This window comes from Taudactylus pleione, unplaced genomic scaffold (genome assembly GCF_031769625.1).
Source record: "Taudactylus pleione unplaced genomic scaffold, aTauple2 ptg000079l, whole genome shotgun sequence".
NCBI lineage: Eukaryota > Metazoa > Chordata > Amphibia > Anura > Myobatrachidae > Taudactylus > Taudactylus pleione.
The window spans coordinates 3,843,241-3,864,764 of NW_028284481.1; the positions used below are offsets into that span (position 1 = coordinate 3,843,241).

General features: G+C 44.2%; 1 protein-coding gene across 1 annotated transcript; it reads right to left on the reverse strand.

Moving 5' to 3' along the window:
* Nucleotides 1-1,611: 1,611 nt before the first annotated feature.
* LOC148532339 (hemoglobin heart muscle subunit alpha-type-like) lies at nucleotides 1,612-10,703 on the reverse strand. Its single transcript, XM_088467977.1, has 3 exons — nucleotides 10,538-10,703; nucleotides 8,436-8,640; nucleotides 1,612-1,903 (listed from the first exon to the last, which is right to left on the reverse strand). Exons 1-3 carry the CDS (start codon nucleotides 10,630-10,632, stop codon nucleotides 1,793-1,795), a joined length of 411 nt encoding a protein of 136 aa, XP_088324103.1. The 5' UTR covers nucleotides 10,633-10,703; the 3' UTR covers nucleotides 1,612-1,792.
* Nucleotides 10,704-21,524: the final 10,821 nt, after the last annotated feature.

Here is a 21,524-nt window from a genome sequence, read left to right on the forward strand (position 1 = left end):
TGCAGGAAATGGAGCCTATATGACTGGATGAGAAGCTGGTGATGGATGGCATTGCAAGATCCAAAAGAAAATGAACACCCTAGTAAAAGTACAGTTATATAGTACACTGCATGTCAAACACACAATCTTCGTAAAGCCAAAATGAAAAGCGTTACTCAATGGAATTGTCCTTTAGCTCTCCGCCCTTATAATGTATATTAAAAAGGACATGCAGTTTAACAACCCAATCACTTCAGCGACAGGGACTGCCACTTTTGTTGCTGAAGTGATTGGTTTGTTTGGACCCCCACAAACCTTAAAATGATTGCCAATTTAACAATATGAGCAGACTCACATGAGTTCCCACAGTGGCTGCAGATAGCAACCCATTAGCCTCCATGTTTTTCAGGCTTTCAAAATTGAAATGTTGTGTATTACCAGATTCCAATCACTGGGCTGTATCATGGTAAAAACACTCTTGTAATCTATTCAGAAGGTTGTACAGTTCAATACAAGCATAGGCAGTTGTAAAAACTGCAATATATACAGTATGTGTGTATGTGTCCCTCCTCCAGCCTCTCACCTCCCAGTGTGCCATCACATGTGGATTTGGGGCCAGGCTGCTAACTAATTACAGCTGGTGCAACAGTGGCTGAGGACAGCACAACTTGAATCTAGTGCTGGTCCTCCTCCTCCGACCAGCAGAGCAGTCTCTTCAAGAGAAGACTTGCCAGTGCACCAGTTGTAATCAGCACCAAAAAAAAAAAAAAAAAAAAAAAACTATCGCTGTTACTCAGGCCCCCCTTGACTGCCCTAACTGGACCACCCCTCCTTGTGCATGACTGGGTGCAGGAGGAGTGGCAGGCCATAGAGACAGCTCTGGCACCATAGCAACCTCACCCCCCCCACAGAGCGTGTGCTGGACTGCAGTGGGAGACTGCTCACCACAGCCTTGTATGCCTGTGGAGGGAGGTGGAAGGAAATCACACTGATCGTCGCCCCCCTGGCTTTGCGCGAGGCTTGAAGCTCCGACCCTCAGTGTCACTATAAGAATTTTGTCTCAAGGGGTGTGGCCACTCCCACAATTAGGCCACACCTACACCTGGGCCCAGCCAGGCTCTCTACACCTCTGCTAGTGAACAGTGGGGTCCTTTTCAGGATCAATGGAATAGGGTTAAGTGTGACAATTTAAACAAATAAAGGCAGGATGTACCTCAGGGTCCAGTCTGCTGGGTATCCCAGCTAGTTTAATATTTGGTTAAACAAGTCATTCTTTAAACATTGCTTATATTCAGAGATGTGCAGGTTTAGAGTTTCCCCAGCTAAGTTCTGGATCTCAGAATGAGGTAAGAAGTCATCTCATTGACTTGTCCATGGGAAAAAAAAAAAAAATATCCCTACATGCGATGGAAAACCTGTACGATCTGTTGGCATTACACCTGCAGTTGATCAGGACACTGAGGAGACAGCAGTTCCCTGAAACAGCCTAAAAGTTAATGGTATTATCTGAAGTGTGGATCATTGTCAGGCATGGTGAGCAGAAGGATCAGAATACACAGTACCAGGCATCTGTCTACACTAATTCTCCATTAAAAATCCAGAATATATCTGCCCAAATGACCAAAGGAGGAGTTCTACAGTTTAGAAAATTATTTTATTTAATAGGACAGTCATTCAGTACAAAGCATTTCAAGTAACTCAGCATTGTTTTAGTCTTCAAGCATTATGCAGATGGTTAGACACCAAGGTGACAGGAGCCATGTTATTGAAGACCTCACATTCTGGATACAGCAGACCATTCCTCCTCTTCCCTCTAGCTGGAGATCAGGTTAGCAGCAACTGCGCTGAGGAACTTGTCACAGGCCGCCCGGTCTGCATCAGGGAAGTGCTTGACAATGACCTCTAGGAGGCAGTCACACATTAGCTGGGGAGAAGAAGAGTATTAGCTACATTTAGTATAAGACAATCCATGAACATATCGTGCAAGATTCTTTAGTGCAGGAGAGTCCTATGTTGCTGTCACCTGGACTGAGGATCCATACTAATGAATTCCTCCAAGCATTCTACAGTGATTTATTACCAGTTGTGCTATATCCACTATTAGGAAGAGAATATATATTTATTATTGGAGGTATGATCTAGGCAACATTAGGATGCAATACATGTAGGATTTGTTAGGAGATAACCTATAGCTAATCCAGGCATGATTTTACTTATTTCTGAGGCATCTTGAGACCAGGCATGAAAAAGTTTAGGAACAGCCCATGTGTTAGCCATAACCACTGACATCCCCTACAGTCAGACACATCTGATCCTGCTGGCCAATCCCTCTGACACAAGGTGAAAGACTGGTACCTTAAAGCCAACCAGTTACCTATATTGATGGCAATCCATTGGCAATATAGCGGTTCAGTATTCATGCTCTGAAAGAAAACGAGTCTACTCAGCCAACATGTCCTACCATTCCCAGCCACCTCTGCTGATCCCCTACAATGAGTCCTGGACCAGCTGCCCTAGCACAAGAGGTTCTCAGTATATTTGAAAACTTGTTAACCATGTTTAGCCACTTACCCAGTAATCAGTTACATAACATTTCAGGGTATCTACTCAGATGCAGACTGATCTTTAGGAGGCCATCAGACATAAAACCAAATCTTCCATTGCCAATTCACATCTATAGGTTCTTACCATATACTTTAGCTTACCAGCCAAGTCACATTATCTCACTGATACTTATCAGAACCACTGCTGCTTCCTTTTGGAGGTAAAATGGTTACAGAGCATTGTTTGGACTTTCCAGTTAATTCAAACCAGTTGGGCATAGCACTCTTTGGTGTGGGGCATCTTATGATGTAGCTGCTATGATGGCATCTAGGGATGCTGTATATTGGGTCATAGGAGTTGCACTAAGAAAGTAAGAGTTACTCAAGTCCACCAGGTGCCAGAGGGAAGTGTTGGGAGTCTGTTAGTACTTAGCAAATTGTAGGGTTAAGTGCTGTCAGCTAATCGGAAGTGACTACTTGTACATTGAACAATTATCAGTACAATAGGTTGTTTGAGGTCATTATACTAGAGATGAGGCCGACTGCAACATAGGGAACAAATGAACTTTCTGCAAGCTCTGATGGCACCATTCTATCTTTGCGACATAACCCAGTTCCATGATTGCAGAATGGAATCCATAGAAGCATGTCTGTTACTCCCTTTAATAGGAAATGTGTTGCTGGAGGGCTGAACATAGCCTGCTGGCACCCAAAACTAGTTTTGGGTGTCAGCGGGCTATGTTCAGCCCTCCAGCAATACATTTGGAAATTGTAGCAAAAACTACTGTTATAGGTATTGACAAGAGAACTTCAAGCTGCATTGTACAGTAACTGTTGGAAATTGTGTGTGTGCTGTTTATATTGCAGAGTTATGTAGACACCAGCAGATGACAAACTACGAACAGCTCAGTTACTCAATGGTGTTGGTTTATTGAAGTATAGTAGGTACAGCCGTTCTCACTGTTAATGGAGCAGGGCTCTATGCAACTCACAATGTGGTGACTGTAAGCTGCAAACAGGTAGCAGTGCAGGAATAGCTTTGACTGCAGGCATTGACCAGATTCTTTTATAAGAGCCAAGTAGGTAGGCGTATCAGCACTCCTTTAATCTGGGACACTCATGGATTACACAGGTTCTGTGGTTCATTAAAACCAGTTAAAATGCAGGCTTGAAGTCACCCAGCCACAGAACCTGTGCAATTCAGGAGTGTCCTAGTTTAAAGTAGGGGTGTGCACCGGCCACTTATGTTTTGGTTTTGGATCTGGATCTTTCTTCGTGTTTTGGATCTGGATTGGTTTTGCCAAAACCACCCTTCCGTGTTCTGGGTTTTGTGTTTTGGATCTGTATTTTTTTTTAAAAAAGCATAAAAACAGCTAAAATCACAGAATTTGTTGGTTTCTCTGCTCCTATGCTATTATTAACCTCAATAACCTTAATTTCCACTCATTTCCAGTCTATTCTGAACACCTCACACCTCACAATAGTGTTTTCATGTCCAAAAGGTTGCACCGAGGTAGCTGGATGACTATGCTAAGCGACACGAGTGGGCGGCACAAACACGTGACCCATCTAGGAGTGACACTGCAGTGGCAGACAGGATGGCAGTTAGAAAAACTAGGCCCCAAACTGTACATAATGCAAAGAAAAAAAAAGAAGTGCAAGATGGAATTGTCCTTGGGCCCTCCCACCCACCCTTATGTTGTATAAACAGGACATGCACACTTTAACAAATCAATCATTTCAGCGCCAGGGTCTGCCACACAACTGTGGCTGAAATGATTGGTTCGTTTGGGCCCCCACAAAACAAGCTGGCAATTAATGTGTCCCTGCACAAACTGGCTCTACGGAGGCAAGATGTCATCCTCATCCACCGATTCCTCACCCTCTTCAGTGTGTACATCCTCATCCTCACAAAGTATTAACTCGTCCCCACTTGAATCCACCACCACAGGTCCCTCTGTACCTTCTGGAGGCTGGTCTCCCTGGAAGAGCTGATAATTCATTTTGATGATCATCATCTTCTCCACATTCTGTGGAAGCAACCTCCTACGCCTTTCGCTGACAAGGTTCCCGGCTGCACTAAACACTCTTTCGGAGTACACACTGGAGGGGGGGCAACTCAGGTAAAATAGAGCCAGCTTGTACAGGGGCCTCCAAATTGCCTCTTTTTCCTGCCAGTACAGGTATGGACTGTCTGACATGCCTACTTGGATGCTGTCACCGATGTAATCCTCCACCATTCTGTCAATGGTGACAGTATCATATGCAGTGACAGTAGACATGTCAGAAATTGTTGCCAGGTCCTTCAGTCCGGACCAGATGTCCAAACTTGGTCCTGCCTGCCCTGCATCACCGCCAGCGGGTTGCTTAGGATACCTAAGTTTTTTCCTGGCAGCCCCAGTTGCAGGAGAAAATGAAGAAGGAGCCGTTGACGTGTCACGTTCCGCTTCAGCTGACAGTGTGTTCACCAGCAGGTCTTTGCACCTCTGCAGGCTTGTGTCGGCCGGAAAGAGAGACACCACATAGGCTTTAAACCTAGGATCAAGCACGGTGGCCAAAATGTAGTGGTCTGATTTCAACAGATTGACCACCCTGGAATCCTGGCAAAGCGAATGAAGGGCTTCATCCACAAGTCCCACATGCCGAGCGGAATCGCTCCATCTTAGCTCCTCCTTCACTTTCTCCAGCTGCTTCTGCAAAAGCCTGATGAGGGGAATGACCTGACTCAAGCTGGCTGTGTCTGAACTGACTTCACGTGTGGCAAGTTCGAAGGGCTGGAGAACCTTGCACAACACGGAAATCATTCTCCACTGCGCTTGAGTCAGGTGCATACCCCCTCCTTTGCCTATGTCATAGGTGGATGTATAGGCTTGTATGGCCATTTGCTGCTCCTCCATCCTCTGAAGCATATAGAGGGTTGAGTTCCACCGCGTCACAACCTCTTGCTTCAGGTGATGGCGGGGCAGGTTCAAGAGTGTTTGCTGGCGCTCCAGTCTTCGGCACGCAGTCTCTGAATGGCGAAAGTGGCCAGAAATTTTTTGGGCCACCCAAAGCGTCTCCTGTACGCCCCTGTCGCTTTTCAGAAAATTCTGCACCACCAAGTTTATTGTGTGAGCAAAACATGGGACGTGCTGGAATTTGCCCAGATGTAATGCCCGCACAATATTGGTGGCGTTGTCAGATCTCACAAATCCCCAGGAGAGTCTAAGTGGGGTAAGCCACTGGGCGATGATTTCCCTCAGTTTCTCTAAGAGGTTGTCGGCGGTGTGCCTCTTACTGAAACCGGTGATACACAGCGTAGCCTGCCTTGTAACGAGCTGGCGTTTCTGAGATGCTGCTGCTGTTGCTGCGTAAGGTGATACATCTACCCAGTGGGCTGTCACAGTCATATAGTCCTTAGTCTGCCCTGTTCCACTTGTCCACATGTCCGTGGTTAAGTGGACATTGTGTACAACGGCATTTTTCAGGACACTTTTTCTGACGTTTCTGTACAGTCTCGGTATCGCCTGCCTAGTGAAGTGGAATCTAGATGGGATTTGGAACCGGGGACACTACCTCCATCAATTGTCTAAATCCCACTGCACTAATGGCGGATACCGGACGCACGTCTAACACCAACATAGCAGTCAAGGCCTCAGTTATACGTTTTGCTTCAGGATGACTGCTGTCGTACTTCATCCTCCTCGCTAAGGACTGTTGGAGGGTCAATTGTTTAGTAAAAGTAGTGGTGTTCCTACTTCCTCTCTGGGATGATGAACGACTCCCAGCAGCAGCAACAGCAGCAGCGGCAGCAGTAGGCGTAGCAATGCAGGATCCTCCAGAGGAATCCCGGATAGGAGAGTCAGTCATGCCAGTGACATGGCCTGCAGGACTACTTCCGATCCTGACTAAGGAGGAAATTGACGAGGAGGGAGTTGACGGTGTGGTTTGCAGGCGCTTGGATACAACAGGACAACGGGATTTAGGTGTCCCTGGACTGCTTACGGTCTTAGCCAAAGTTTCTGAACTTGACAGTAACTTTTTATGAACGCGCTGCAGGTGCCGTATAAGGGAGGATGTTCCTAGGTGGTTGACGTCCCTACCCCTACTTATTTCACCTTTACATATGGTACATATGGCAAGACAGTTGTTGTCCGGATTTGGATAGAAATATTGCCAGACCAAAGAGGTGGAATGTTTGGTCTTCTGCCCAGGCATGACCGTGATGGGCTTTTTCATCCCACGGACAACAACTGTCTCCCCCGGAGCCTGATTTAAACAAACCACATCACCATCAGAATCCTCCTCGCCAACTTCCTCCTCAGCGCCAGCTACACCAGTATCCTCATCCTGTTGTACTTCAACAGTGACATCTTCAATTTGCATATCAGCAAGTGGACTGTGGGTGCTCCTTTCAGCACTTGCAGGGGGCGTGCAAATGGTGGAAAGAGCCACCTCTTCCCGTCCAGTGCTGGGAAGGTCAGGCATCGCAACCACCACCACACTTGGACTCTCCTTGGGGGATTTGTGATATTTTCTTAGAAAGCACAGTTCTTCGCTGTGCTTTTGCCAGCTTAACTCTTGATTTTTTTAGTGGGAGGAGGGCTTCCATCGTCATGTGAAGCTGAACCACTAGTCATGAACATACTAGGGATCGACCTTAGCCGTTCCTTGCCACTCCGTGTCATAAATGGCATATTGGCAAGTTTACGTTTCTCTTCAGCTGATTTAAATGTCTTTTTCAAGGTCATTTTCCAGAACTTTGCCATTTGGGATTGTATGTGCCCTCTACTATGACATTGGGCATTGGCCTTGGCAGACGACGTTGATGGCATGTTATCGTCTATGTCATGACTAGTGGCAGCAGCTTCAGCACTAGGAGGAAGTGGTTCTTGATCTTTCTCTATTTTATTTTTATCGGAGAAAGTTTGGTCCTCCATTTATGTTATATCGATTTGATATATACGTGCGGCTAAACACAGAAAATAATTTTTTTTTTGGTTTGGACTGGAGTGTACTTTGTGGGTTACAGCACCCTTTAACGGTCAAGCCAGCCGGCCCTTTACTTATGACACAGGCGCACGCTTGGCACTACTTTGTTGATGCACGTGCGGCTACTGCGCACACAATTCACAAACACAGAAAATATATTATTTTTTTAGCACTTGGGGGGGAGCACCCCTGATGGACAGAGCACCCCCTGGACAACACTACAGCACCCCTTTAGGACTGGGACACTGCACAGGACTTGAGTGGACACAGCCCCTATGGATAACTGACTGCACAACACAGTCCAGCCAGCCCCTATGGACTTTGAAGTAGTGGACACAGCCCCTATTAACAGCAGCACAGCACAACACAGCCAGCCCCTAAGGACTTTGAAGTAGTGGACAACAGCAGCACTACACTACACTACACAGCCCTAACTCCCACCCTCCCTCTTCACTGTCCACAGCCGAGTGAGAAAATGGCGCCGACGCGGGTACCTTATATAGGATCCAAAACCCGCGAGACTCGGAAGGCGGGATGATGACGTTTTGCCTCGATTTCAGATCAGAGTCAGGCGGGAAAAGTCGAGCCTGATTCGGATCGGGCTCGGATCGGGGGGGTTCGGATTTCAGAAATCCGAACCCGCTCACCCCTAGTTTAAAGGGATAGTATGGCAAGCCTACAAGTAGGAGACTTGTTTCCCCACCATGTCACTCTCCATGTAAAGGGACAGGATGGCCCCAGCACATGCTCAGTAGTAAGGCCTGCCCATCTTTGAACAGAGGGTAAAGCCTCCCTGGAGAACAGAAAGACTGGAGTCTGTACAGTAGCACTGCTCTTTCTACAAGAAAAAAAAAAATCTGTAGCAGAGACCTGGTAATCACATCTATCAGGCTTCCTATACAGGTAACGTTCCTTTGCATATTATACAGGTCACATGCTCACCTTGATTGTAGCTACAGTCAGTTTCAGCTTGTTTGTGTGCATGTCTCGGAGGCTGGACAGGCTCCCTGCAAGGTCTCCCAGGTTCTTCAGAGCTTCTACACATGCACCAATGATCTTCCCTCCCTGCGTGTGTAGATACTTGGAGCCAGGACTCAGGTCATTGTCACCGAAATGGGACTTGGTCTCAGGGTGGTTCTGGAAGAGTCTGAGAGAAGATCAGTAGTTACATTGTAGAGGTTACATAAAGCCAGAATGTAAATCCTTACAGCCCCTGATTTATGGGAAGAGACAGTCTAATGGTGCATACACACGCAGTGATATATCGCTGGCTGATAGTCATGCACCCTCCTTGGTGTGCTGAATGATAGATATTGATCATCAAGCACACCACCTACTCACAACTATAGCGACCCGCAATAAATGATCACTGGTCCCTATAGTAACCTGCTCGATAATGAGCAAATTGCCCATATGTACGGACAATGGACGATATTGCCATCGTCCATAAGTGGCCACGAATCGCTTGTTGATGCGAGTTGGTAGGGTCTATTTAAAAGACCAATTTGAACGTAAACATTCAAATCTATCATTTAAAATGCTACATGTGGATACACCCTAAGACTGAGGTGTGGGGAACTGCACCTCGTATTCTTACATAGAGTAATGATACTGTTCTCCAAATGAGAGCTGATCCATTACACATTATATATGGCTGTCACACATGGTGCTGTACTAGTCATTCTATTCTGTGCAATATATCACCACTGATGGGGACTGTATGTATTATAATACACCATTATGCAGGGGTCAGCACCGCTTGGGACCGGGTGTATTTTGGATAACTGAATATTCCGTTGTCCTTTGGAATACTAATTGCATATGCGATTAGTAAGGTTGCGGTGACTGGTGGAATGGTCACCAAAATCTAAGTACATCCCGGCCCAGGACATTCCATAGTGCCCAAAAATTGAAATAGGGGAGCCCCAGTTGCTAGCAACCATCACTGGCAGTTGGTGTACCTCCCCTATTTGAATTTTGGACCACGCTACAGCCGCTACACATGCTCATTGCAGCGCAGGTACATGCGCAATGGCGAACAGTCTCTCCACTTGCGTGAAACAGCAACTTTGAATCTGAATCATGCCCATTATATAGCCACAACACTGAGGACATAGCAGTTAGTCTCACCCTAGGGTAGTTAATACGTGCAACAATTTAGCAGATCAGACATGTACAGTACACATGCATCATTAATGTTAATTGACCTATGCAGATTTATTTTAATGGGATCTGGAACCCTTAACATCCCCGCAGCCCCCATCTCTAACACTTCATTTTTAAGCAAGATTTAAAATTCTGAGCGCAGTCACATGGATCTAGTACAAGACGCCCAGATTACTGAAATCCAGTTCCTGCTCAAAGGGACATAGTTACAGACAGTGGGGACAATTCAATTGTTGAACATGGTTATTAATGGACGCTCGCTATTACAGTTGAGTTGTTTTTGGTACACATTATCACACCAAATTAAAACCAGGTCTAGCCACATTAGACTGGTTTAGCCAATTTAAGTCCTGGCTAGGGCATCCAAACTAACATTTGGGCAACAAAAACATGGACTTTTTTTTGCAGATTTCAGCTCACCTCCTCAGGAGAGGAGGAGAACACAAATGCCAGCACCTGTTCACACCCAAATGGAGCAACAACTGAATTTCTCAGTCAGGCACCCAGCATGGACAGCCACCAGTGCCAACAATTGTGTCACCCCCAATGTATACTGAGGAGCATCCAGAAGTGACAGGTTAGTGACCCCATATGACTGCAGGAGCTGGTGATGGATTATATCATCACCTGAGAGAGCAATAGGTCCTTATTCTCTGGGTGACAGGTTTCTGTCTGTCTATACATAGATTTGTAGGACCCATCATGTTCCAGATACAGAACATTTCATGTAATACATTGTGCACAGCTGTAAGACAACAAGAGTCCTTGATGCCAATACCTCCATTAGTTTTTAATTAATTTCAAAAAAGTTATAGCTCTCAGCTATAAAAAGAGGGACGGTGTTTAAAAACCAGGACAGAACCCTATAGATGTCTCACCTGTCCATAGCCTCACACCCCAACTCCTCAGATTTAAGGGCAACCTTCTCAAACAGAGAGTCCATAGCAGCCTTCTCACTGTCTGACAGAACCATCCTGTAACCTCTCTTCCTTAACTCAGTGCCCACAGAATACAGAGTTCAGCCTACACTAATAACCAGGGCTGTAGGAGCACCTTTATATAGGCACACATGGGTCATTAGGGGACCATGTGACTGACACACCTGTGCTCATGCAGGATACCCCTAATACCTGGCCTGTCTGACAATCCTAGGACTGGAGCCTGAGACTGGTGATTAGAATAGGGCACAGGTTCTCAAACTCGGTCCTCAAGACCCCAAACAGTGCATGTTTTGCAGGTCTCCTCACAGAATCACAAGTGAAATAAATATCTCCACCTGTTGCTCTTTTAAAATGTGTCAGTGAGTAATGAGTACACCTGTGCCCCTGCTGGGTGACCTGGAAAACATGACCTGTGTGGGGTCCTGAGGACCGAGTTTGAGAACCCCTGGAATAGGGCAAAGGTTCCCAAAGTCCGTCATTACAGTCCACGTTTTAGGGATATCCAAGCTTGAGCAAAGATGGTTAAATTAAATGGATTGAGGTACTAATTAAGTCACCTGTGCTCAAGCATGGATATCCCTAAAATGTGGACTATAATGGCGGACTTTGGGAACCTCAGGAGTAGGGGATAACAACTCCAATCCTCAAGTGCCATAATGAGGTCATGTTTTCAGGATTTATTTAATGATGAACAGGGGAGTTGATCTATTTATTATACTGTGTCAGTAATTATCCCACCAGTTTTCACATGCAGAAATCCTGAAAGTATGCCCTGCTGGTGGTGCCTGATGATGTCACACTTATTGTACCCCTGGCTGGTTTATTACAAGCTTAAACATCTCCTGTTCTATGTGCTGATAAGTGTCACTTATATTTAGCAGCATGTGAGACTGAGTAATATAATGACACCCAGCATGTGCCACATTTATCCTGTGCATGAAAGCCGCGCTTCTCCTATTGTCACATATACACCTATCAGTGTCCGGTGCCTCATTGCCTATAGGTAGTGACTGTAGTTTGGATAAGATCTTTCAGTGACATTATGTATTAATGACATTCTCTAATCCCGGATGTTCTGCTACTTTCAAACATTTTGATGGACAGAGACTTGCCAGGACTCATGATATCTCATTTAAAAAAATGATTAGAGTGTAATACACCGCCACAGAAAGGGGGACATGTATCAAATCTTGGAGAGAGATAAAATAGAGAAATATAAAGATCCAAACAATCAACTTCTGTCACTTTACAGAGTGCTAGAAAAATGATAGAAGCTGATTGGTTGGTCCTTTATATCTCTCTCCAAGATTTAATAAATCTCCTTGTAGCCTTGTTTATCAGTGTACAGTAGAGATGGCCATCGGTGTAGTTACCATTGATGACAAAATAGCAAGTAGCCATCGATGGTTATCAACTCTGCAATTGATGACCATCGATGGTTTCACCAACCGATGGTCATCTCTGTATTTTTGACTGACTGGCCTGTGGGCCAATCAAGTGTGGGGCTTCATGGGTGGCAAGGGTGGAGCTACACATCCCAGCACCCTGTAAAAAAAAACCAAAAAAAAATCATTTGGTTATACTCAAACATCGATGGAGGGAAACCATCTGGTTCTTCCCTATCGATGGCAAAAGCATTTGACATCGGCCATAAACAATCGATGATTATCACTCATCGATGGTTGATGGCCATCCCTAGTGTATTGCTCACTTAAGTCCGGGGGATGTGGGGTTGTATTTGTTCATTGTAGGCTCCCATGACTTGAAAATATAAAAACTTGCATTAATTAATAATTTGTTGCTTACACTGCACAACATGGAAATTTTTCCAATGTGAAAATAGTTATTTCTAATTGATTTCAGCATGCAAAGAATGAGTATGACATTTAAAACTCTCAGGGCCTGATTCAGAGCCGCTCGTACGCGGCCGCTCGTTCGCTCCGAGCGATGTTCGCACATCTGCGCATGCATATGGGTTGTAGTACGCATGCGCGAACCAGTTAGTGCGGTCGAAAATCATGTGCTCGCAAAATAGCGAATGCCTGCTAATTTGAGTGACAGAATGCGGAGTTTGTGGGTGGTAACAGGGGTAGGTGCTTGAAAACGGGGAGTGGAGATCCGAACGCAGGCATGCCAAATGGTCAAAACGGGCGTTTAATGGGTGTGCATAATTAACAAAGCAGCGTCATTGACCACGTCACTTGGTTGTCTTTTAGCCTGAACTGCTCGCATGATTGCGGTAGGAAAATGCTACCACAAGAATAGCAAGCAGTTCATACGCCTTTCGATGTACTCGATTAATTAAATAAATAGCGGAGATGACATATGATGCAAGCGGCCAGGGGGCGTTTTTTCCAAAATACTGAGCGCATGTTTCGTTCGCTCGTTCAGACATAGAGGCGTCAACAGACCTCAAAGAGCGAGCGCTTAATTTAAATAGCCAGCCCCTTTTTCAGAACGAGCGTCCGCAAATAGCATCCGGCTCTGAATCAGGCCCTCAGTTAGCTCTGAGTTCCGAGATATAGCCCATTTATGACGATGTAGAGGTATTCCTAGAGAAGTGGGCAGAATGGAGAGAATCTTACCAGCAATCTGCGTTCTGCACAGAGGGGGCGGGGCCTAATGACCCAATTAAATTAATCAGTTATTTGTCCCCTCCCCTATTCAAATATATGCGATTCACGGGATTACCCACATAAGATAACTGTGGTGCACTGAGTGACAGCATAGGGAGCGATTCCACCAAGACATCTCAGCAATGGGACAAAGATATCAGGGTAGGTGACAGTGACAAGAGATGCCCCAGAGGAGGAGTACAAGCGACAAGCAAAGAGAAAGCACCCCCATGTATAGGCCTCTATATTACATAGTACTTTCCTATGCTGTATGTTTGTTTCCTATGCTGTATGTTTGTTTCCTATGCTGTATGATTGTTTCCTGTGCTGTATGTTTGTTTCCTATGCTGTATGATTGTTTCCTGTGCTGTATGTTTGTTTCCTATGCTGTATGATTGTTTCCTATGCTGTATGTATGTTTCCTATGCTGTATGATTGTTTCCTATGCTGTATGTTTGTTTCCTATGCTGTATGATTGTTTCCTGTGCTGTATGTTTGTTTCCTATGCTGTATGATTGTTTCCTGTGCTGTATGTTTGTTTCCTATGCTGTATGTTTGTTTCGTGTCTATCAAGAAAATATCAGATTATTTTAAAATAGCTTTTCACTATGACTATATTACTAATGTACATACAGTATAGTGCAAGTAGTGTAGCTCAAAAAATAGAGCTAGTAACAACATTCTGAAATCATTTTAGTTTTTCTTGACCTCAAATTAGTAATGTATGACTATTAGTAATGTATGACTATTAGTAATGTATGACTATTAGTAATGTATGACTATTTTTAGAAAGGAAACAAATTAAAAGTATTAATTTGTTGTACAGTGTTATGGAGCCCTGATGCTGATGAAAAACAAGCAGCTTCTCACTTCTGTATGTACAGAGGAGATTCCCCACGGTCTATCATCAGACAATGTGAGATCCCCACTGTAATACACTGAAGTCAAACGCCATTGACATATGATAAGCTATTAGTATATTTTACATAATATGCTGTCGCAAATTGTGTTTTTCTATTGGCGCAGTTTAGCTGACATATTTGGCGGAAATTGCGTCATTATGGTTTATTATTATTATACCCTAATTAATGATGCAAGATGATAATTGGAGCTTTATTATTATTATCATTATTATTATTATTATTATTATTATTATTATGTTTCCTGGTGGCAATATAAGCATAAAATAAAGTTGTTTCTACACTATATATTTGTGAGCTAAGACTTTCATCTGACATGAAGTGAGTTTGATGTAAAGCTGGGCACACACTATACCATGTACTGGCCAATCCTACGATTCGCGATGAATCGCAACATACAGTGTGTACCCCAATACATTGCTTGATGAAATGTGTGGTTGCCTCATCTCATCCGATGTGCTGCACACCAGATGGAAAGATGCGTCATACGCTGTAGTGCGGTAACATTAATCCTTTATCAATATATATACTGTATATACATGTCATCTTACTGCGTATCGTGTTGTTGCAAGATCTTCATGTTGTTGGGCCATCAAAAGATTGTTCAAGTGTGTGTACCCATCTTTAGACTGAGATCTCACATCGCCTCCCTCCCCTATTCACTACAATCAGACTTTTGGGGGTTCCACAGTTACTGTTAGTAAATAGACCCCATTGTATGACAAACTAAGCAGTGTTAGGAGACAGAGTGAAAAGTGATAAGAAAGTGATAAGGTGCCAGCCAATCAGCTCCCAACTGTCATCTCACAGGCTGTGTTTGAAAAATTACAGTTGGGAGCTGATTGGCTGGCACCTTATCACTTTCTTATCACTCTTCACTCTGTCTCCTAACACTGCTTAGTAAATAGACCCCAATGTTGCTAAGAGAACATTAACCCTTCATGCTGCAGAGCTACTGATCATCATAAAGGTTTGCAGAAAATAAAACATTTCCATAAATGATTTATATTATACATGGAGCCATATGAATTAGGTGCTGCAGACATTTGAGTAAGTTGAATGGAAGCTGTGACATTAGTAATGGCTCAGAGATTGGAATGTACCATGTGTCACTATTGTACAAGTACAGTCCTGATTCACCAATCTCACGCTGCTTATGGGGTAGTGTATGGGGCTTTGTTGTGAGAATTGTGGAAATACGATGTACACTAGTCCAGAGCAATAGTCGGCTCCATTCATGGAAATACAGATACTCAGCAGCTGGTTTCCTCCATCTCGGCTGCAGTGATGTCACTATGGTCAGGTGCGGGTCATCCATCATGACATCATATGGGCAGATATAACACCAGAGCACAGGACCATCAGTGGCATTTCCTCAGTTCCTGATATGGCTGCTGAAGTCTGGTCTAATTTGTTTCAAAAATGTTTTTGACAACACCAGTAGGAGATCGTTACGACAGCTTCTGGAGGACCAGAGAAGGTGGAGAGGACATGGTGATCTTGGTAAGTGAGATGTACGGGGCAGTAATACCACAGACATGTCATTCTGTAGAACACAATTACCTCCTAGAAGAATGCTGAAACGTGTTGGGGCACCACATACAAAGTATCCTTGGATAGTATCCAATAGAACCCATAGAAGGCATTAGGATTACGTTCCCGACTAGCAGATCCACGCAGCACGACCTACCTGGAGGCACGGCAGAAACGGAGCAGCAGCGCCAGAAGAAGGAAGACGACGACTCCAGGTGTAGAGCGCAACGGAGCCTATGGTGAGTGCTAGTGGCCTTGACCCTCTGTAAGGGACGGGGCACTCTGTAACAGACTCCCTGGAGCACTAACCGAGTCTGCCACCCCTGAGATCATGGCTCGCTGTCTCTAGAGTCATCACTCAGTGGACGACCCCGGACGGGTTCATCACCGGAGACCGGACCTATAGACAGTGCGGCACGATCCGGAGTACTGTCTACCCACCACCTTCCATACTCTGCCCACCGCACCACATAGAGTTTAACACATAGACACCGGTATGCGCACAAGCTTGATCGGACTCTCAACACTACAAACAAAGTAGCGGGACGCCACACTTTTTATTTTTCTTGACTTTCATCATATGCTACAAATAGACTCTCTCTGTTGAACACTGGGAACACTTATCTTATTTACCCTTTGAGGCAACAATTGATTACATTGCTTATTTAATAACTTCATGGTTATTACCATTTGTATTTAGTTGTGTTGTTGTTATGTATTTTCTGCCAATAATTGAAGTAAACATTACCATTATTACCCTAGCAGTCTTATGACCATTGCTCCTTCACATAACCACAATGTTGGTGTAAAACACACTGTGGTACATATACCCATCTATTCTATCAGGTTATTTGATCATAAATACGATCACCTTAGACCAAGCGCTGTACCTATCTATTTATACCATATGTCATTCTGTATGTCACATGGACATTAGAGTTATCTGCACATTCACTTTTATATCCCATAGGGGTGCACAGGAAAGTTAGTAAAGTTTCTCTACTGAACACTATAGACCAGGGGTCTTCAACCTTGGCCCTCCAGCTGCTGTGGAACTGCGGGCCCCTATAAAACAGCTAAATATATATACAGTCCAAAACCCAAATGGTGTGTGTGTGTGTATATATATATATATATATATATATATATATATACATATACACACATACCATATATACATACACACACACACATATATATATATTATAAAAGCTACTGAATATATACTGTGTGTGTATATATATATATATATATATATATATACATACACACACATACAAACTCACCTATATATACTGTATGTGTACATATAAACACACAGTATATATAAATATACATATGAACCTGACATTCCAGCAATTTGATATTTGAGGGCAAAAGTAATATACACACACACACACACACACACAGGATATATATATGAATATGTATTATATAGCTATATATACTGAGTGTGTTTGTGTGTGTATATATAACAATCCCTCTGGCGGCACTCCGGATAAGAAACTTCAGACAAGCAAAGCTGTGTTTAGCAACGTTTCAGCGCCTTTAATAAGCGCTTTTGTCAAGCTTACAATACGTATTGTAAGTTTGACAAAAGCACTTATTAATGGCGCTGAAACGTTGCTAAACACAGCTTTGCTTGTCTGAAGTTTCTTATCCGGAGTGCCGCCAGAGGGATTGTTATGTGACAGTGTGCTTGAGGACATCAGGCTCATTGAGGAGGGCACCCGGTGAAGTAAACATTTGTACCATTGAGTGCCGGATCATGATTGACTATATATATATATATATATATATATATATATATATAGTATAATGTATGTATGTATGTATGTATGTGGGCTACCTGCATGTCAGCTCTGTATAACTGCACTGCTGAGTCTGGGCGGCATCACGGGGGGAAGGCTGAGGACGAAAGAGCCACTGAGAATCTTCCTTATGCTGCAGCCTCGGCTTCTGACAGTCAAACTCTCGCGAGACTTGACATCATCATCTCGCAAGACTTTGACAGTCAGAGCCGAGCTGCCGAGGCTTTAGCATAAAGAGATTTTCAGTGGCTCTGACTAGTGAAGCTCCTCGGCGGCCGCGGACAGCTAAGCCGCCGAAGAGGACCAGAGCGGAGACAGCTAAATGCTGTTCTCCATGTTTGTAGCAGTGGCATGTCTGGGAACAGTGTGGGGGGGCCCCAGGACAACCGCCCCTAACGCCCCGCCTATAATCCGGCCCTGCATCCCAGCATGCACTGCCATCGTTTTAGCATGCTGTTATATCAAAAAGGTGGCAGTGCATGCTGGGATGTGTAGTTCCACAGCAGCTGGAGGGCCAAGGTTGAAGACCCCTGCTATAGACGGTAATGTGTGCGACCAGAAACCACGGTGATATCCAGCATAACATCACATTGAACTGATTCCCACTTTAAAGGTGCCCATCCACTAGACGATTAAGTTGAGCGATTGAACGATAACAATCTTTAAATCGTTCATAAATAGTTTGCAAATCATTTGCAAAAATGTCTAAAACGACCAGCGATGCGCGTGCCCGCTGGTCGTTTAGACATCTATCATTGTGCAAACATGCTGGTCAACCTGACGATAACGTCAGGTTGAGCATGATTGTAGATAATTGATGAGCCTGCACTGAACGACTGCTCATTCAGTGCAGGCCCATCACAGACTGACAAACGACTGCACGATTACAATGTCGTAATCCTGCAGTTGTTTTCATATCTGATAGTGGATGGGCACCTTAACACTGTTAACAGATGATTAATTAAATTATTATTCCTGCAGCTCATGTTATTAATTAGTCAACATTTAGATGAATCTTTTCAGATCATAATCCTGCAGCATCTGCATTTAGCAGAGGACATAATACCTGAGACACAGAACAAGATCATAGGCAATAAGATGGTTCTCTAAGGCATGGAACATGGGTCTCTTAGGAGGCGATTCAATTGTTTTATTGCACCCTAGTTCCCATCTAAAATGGTGGGAGATCGGGGTGTGATATTCAATTGTTTTTGGGCGTCCATGCATATCGCGCTCAAGTAGACAAGTTTATCTGCTTTACATGGCTAAACCCTACCTAAAGTACTGCATCGGGCGCCCCAAAGTGCCGACTTCTCGCACAATTCTGCCCGCCTGCCTGGGGGCTACGAGCAGAAATGTGTGCTCACCTGACTGTACAGCGCAACAATTGAATCGCGCTGTCAGGTGCCCAGCACCATCATCTGCGGGCGAAAACAAGTGAATCTCCCCCGTAGAGGCAGAGCCGTAACAAGGGCTCTGATCGCCCTGTGCCAGCCACACCCCCTTTACATATATCATGTCGTCACACATAAGGGCGCAGGACTGCAGGCACCCCAAATGACTACAGTGCCCAAAGCATCTTCAAGACGCTTCTGGCAATTGTAATTATGGCATCCAATGGGTGCTATAGGTAGCACTGCCACAATAATACTGGCTGCAGGGTGCTATTCCAGGCACCCAGAAGCAGGGGCCTGTGGGGTGGTGACAGTGCTGCCCAATGAGCCCTGTGCACAGTGTGCCCACACTGGTCGCACACCCGTAGCTATGGAGAGAAATGGGAAAATGTTCCCTCCAGGATTCCTGTACATGCTCAGAGATCTGGGAATAGAGTGCAAGACAACCTCCCAATTACCAACAGGGTTTACTCCAGATAAGACACAGTGGAGCATGAAGGGATAGTTTCTGAGCACATAGAAACCCCTTTGACAGACACAAGACCAGGGGTGCCATGTTACTAAGCCCGCCCACGATTCACAGGAACATGGGCAGGAGGCGTTAGAATCATGTAATTTGGGCCACTCCCAATTGACCTGAGAATCACAGAATTTTGTTGCTAGGTGGGTGCCTAACACGTTGCCTGGTCCCCTCCCCATATATAAGCCGCAGTTGCTGGAACGGGTGTGTTTATATGCATAATGTATGTGTGACATATGGATATGTGTATATGCATTCAAATTTATTACTAGCTGATGTGCCCAGTTTCACCTGGGTAAACCTTAGATATTTATGTTTCCATTTCACCTCTCCAATAACACATTAATCCTTCACCTCTATAGTAATGCGTTCTCTTACTCACCGCTATATTAAGTCAGCCATAACACTGCACAGGGAGAGGAAACATTTTAGCCCTTTTCACCCTTAGGAGGAGAATTTTGAAAAATCCTTTCTTAGTGGGCACCTACGTCATGGAAGGAATATTCTCTACGGTTTTACCCCTTTTCCACTAAATTGATGGGTCACACCCAGGATTAGGTTCATGCACCCATCCCAGATGTGACCCGGCTGAGACCAGTCAGGTAGACGGCCCAACCTGGTGTCACGTGTTGATCTCCTCTCCAAGCACCAGCTCTACCTATGCAAGGAACGGGACTCAGGTGGCATCAACCTGGGTTACCTGTTAACATTGCATCACTTGCGAAGGGTTGAACATGCGTTACCCCTTCTGATGACCTGGCTTATTTCAACCCTGCCCTTTCACAGCACAATAACCCGAGATGCTGCGCACTCATGTGCAAAAACCCAGGTTATTGGAGCTAGTGGAAAAGGGGTATTAGTCAGGACATTTGATTATCTACCTTATCTATATAAAATTCATTGGTCTGTTAATCCAGACAGGGAGGCAGTGACAGGACTCACATCAGCAGTTTTATGGGGGCTGATCAAGCCTCCAGCCCTGCCTGAGTGCCCTCATTGAGACCCTTCTCTTTGCTTCAGATCTCCGCCTATTCTGCGGCACTACACTCCCCATCCAGGTCCTCACTGCCCTCCATGCTGCCCGTTTTTTTATTTTTACTGACACTCTCGCTGCTTTTATTTATTCTGGAATCTGATAAGTTTGCCTAAAGAGGTGAGTTTTCAGGGAATGTTTGAAGGATTGGAGACTAGAGGAAAGTCTTATTGTGCGTGGTAAGGCATGCCATAGAGTGGGTGCAGCCCAAAGAAAGACAAGTAACCGTGCTTGGCTTCATTTACAAGGCTCTGGGGTTAGGCTGGGACGCAGGTGTCTGGCACGTGTCCCATAGTTAATGCAAAAACTATTTTAAGTCAGCCAGGCAGTAATAAAAAAAATAAGCGCCGGAGGGTAGACGTAAATGTCTATGTATGGAACTAATCAATATTATGAGTCTGTTTTTTGTGTCCCAACGTTAAACTCTGCCAATGACTAGTAGTGATTAGGCAAGCGCTGGTGATCATATATTGTATGAAGCTCCACAGTATTAGTTTAAAGATCCTACTCTATCAACAATTGAACAAATAAAGCTAACAGGGAACTCTGCATTCACCCGCTTTGGTACAATGTTAAAAATGTATTAATGAATCAAATGGCTATAGAATTGTATCAGCCTGGGCAGTGACAATAATAAACGCTGGAGGGCAGACTCTGTTGTTGATATATTATATGAAGTTCCACAGTATTAGTTATAAGGCTCTATATGATTAGTTAATCTGTTACTTGAATAAATAAAGACAGCGATATTATCTGCTCAAAAAACATATGAAAAATAACATTGGGCTGTAATAATCAAGTGTAATATTAATTGAACAAAGTAGCTGTCAGGGAAAATAATCGCTATCCACATTGTAATAAGAGATGCAGTTTTGAGTATTCTCGTTTATTAAGATTAATAGGCAATAATATGAGATGAATATTCAATACTATTGATATTTATTTATTGTTTAATATTTTGCTAAGCTTACCATTAATTTATTAAAGGGATATTATTTTAATGAATACCTAATAAAGGTTAATTTTTAAATTATATTCTTTTCTTGAGAAGTGCACCATCAACTGCCTTTCTTCCTTTTTATAACTCAGTTTAAATAT

Excerpts from the sequence above, each read along its gene's own strand:
- LOC148532339 (XM_088467977.1), bottom strand. The coding sequence starts at position 10,632 with ATGGTTCTGTCAGACAGTGAGAAGGCTGCTATGGACTCTCTGTTTGAG. Across the intron at positions 8,641-10,537 it reads GGGTGTGAGGCTATGGACAG|ACTCTTCCAGAACCACCCTG; the intron begins GTGAGACATCTA and ends ATCTTCTCTCAG. Across the intron at positions 1,904-8,435 it reads TGACTGTAGCTACAATCAAG|CTAATGTGTGACTGCCTCCT; the intron begins GTGAGCATGTGA and ends TCTTCTCCCCAG.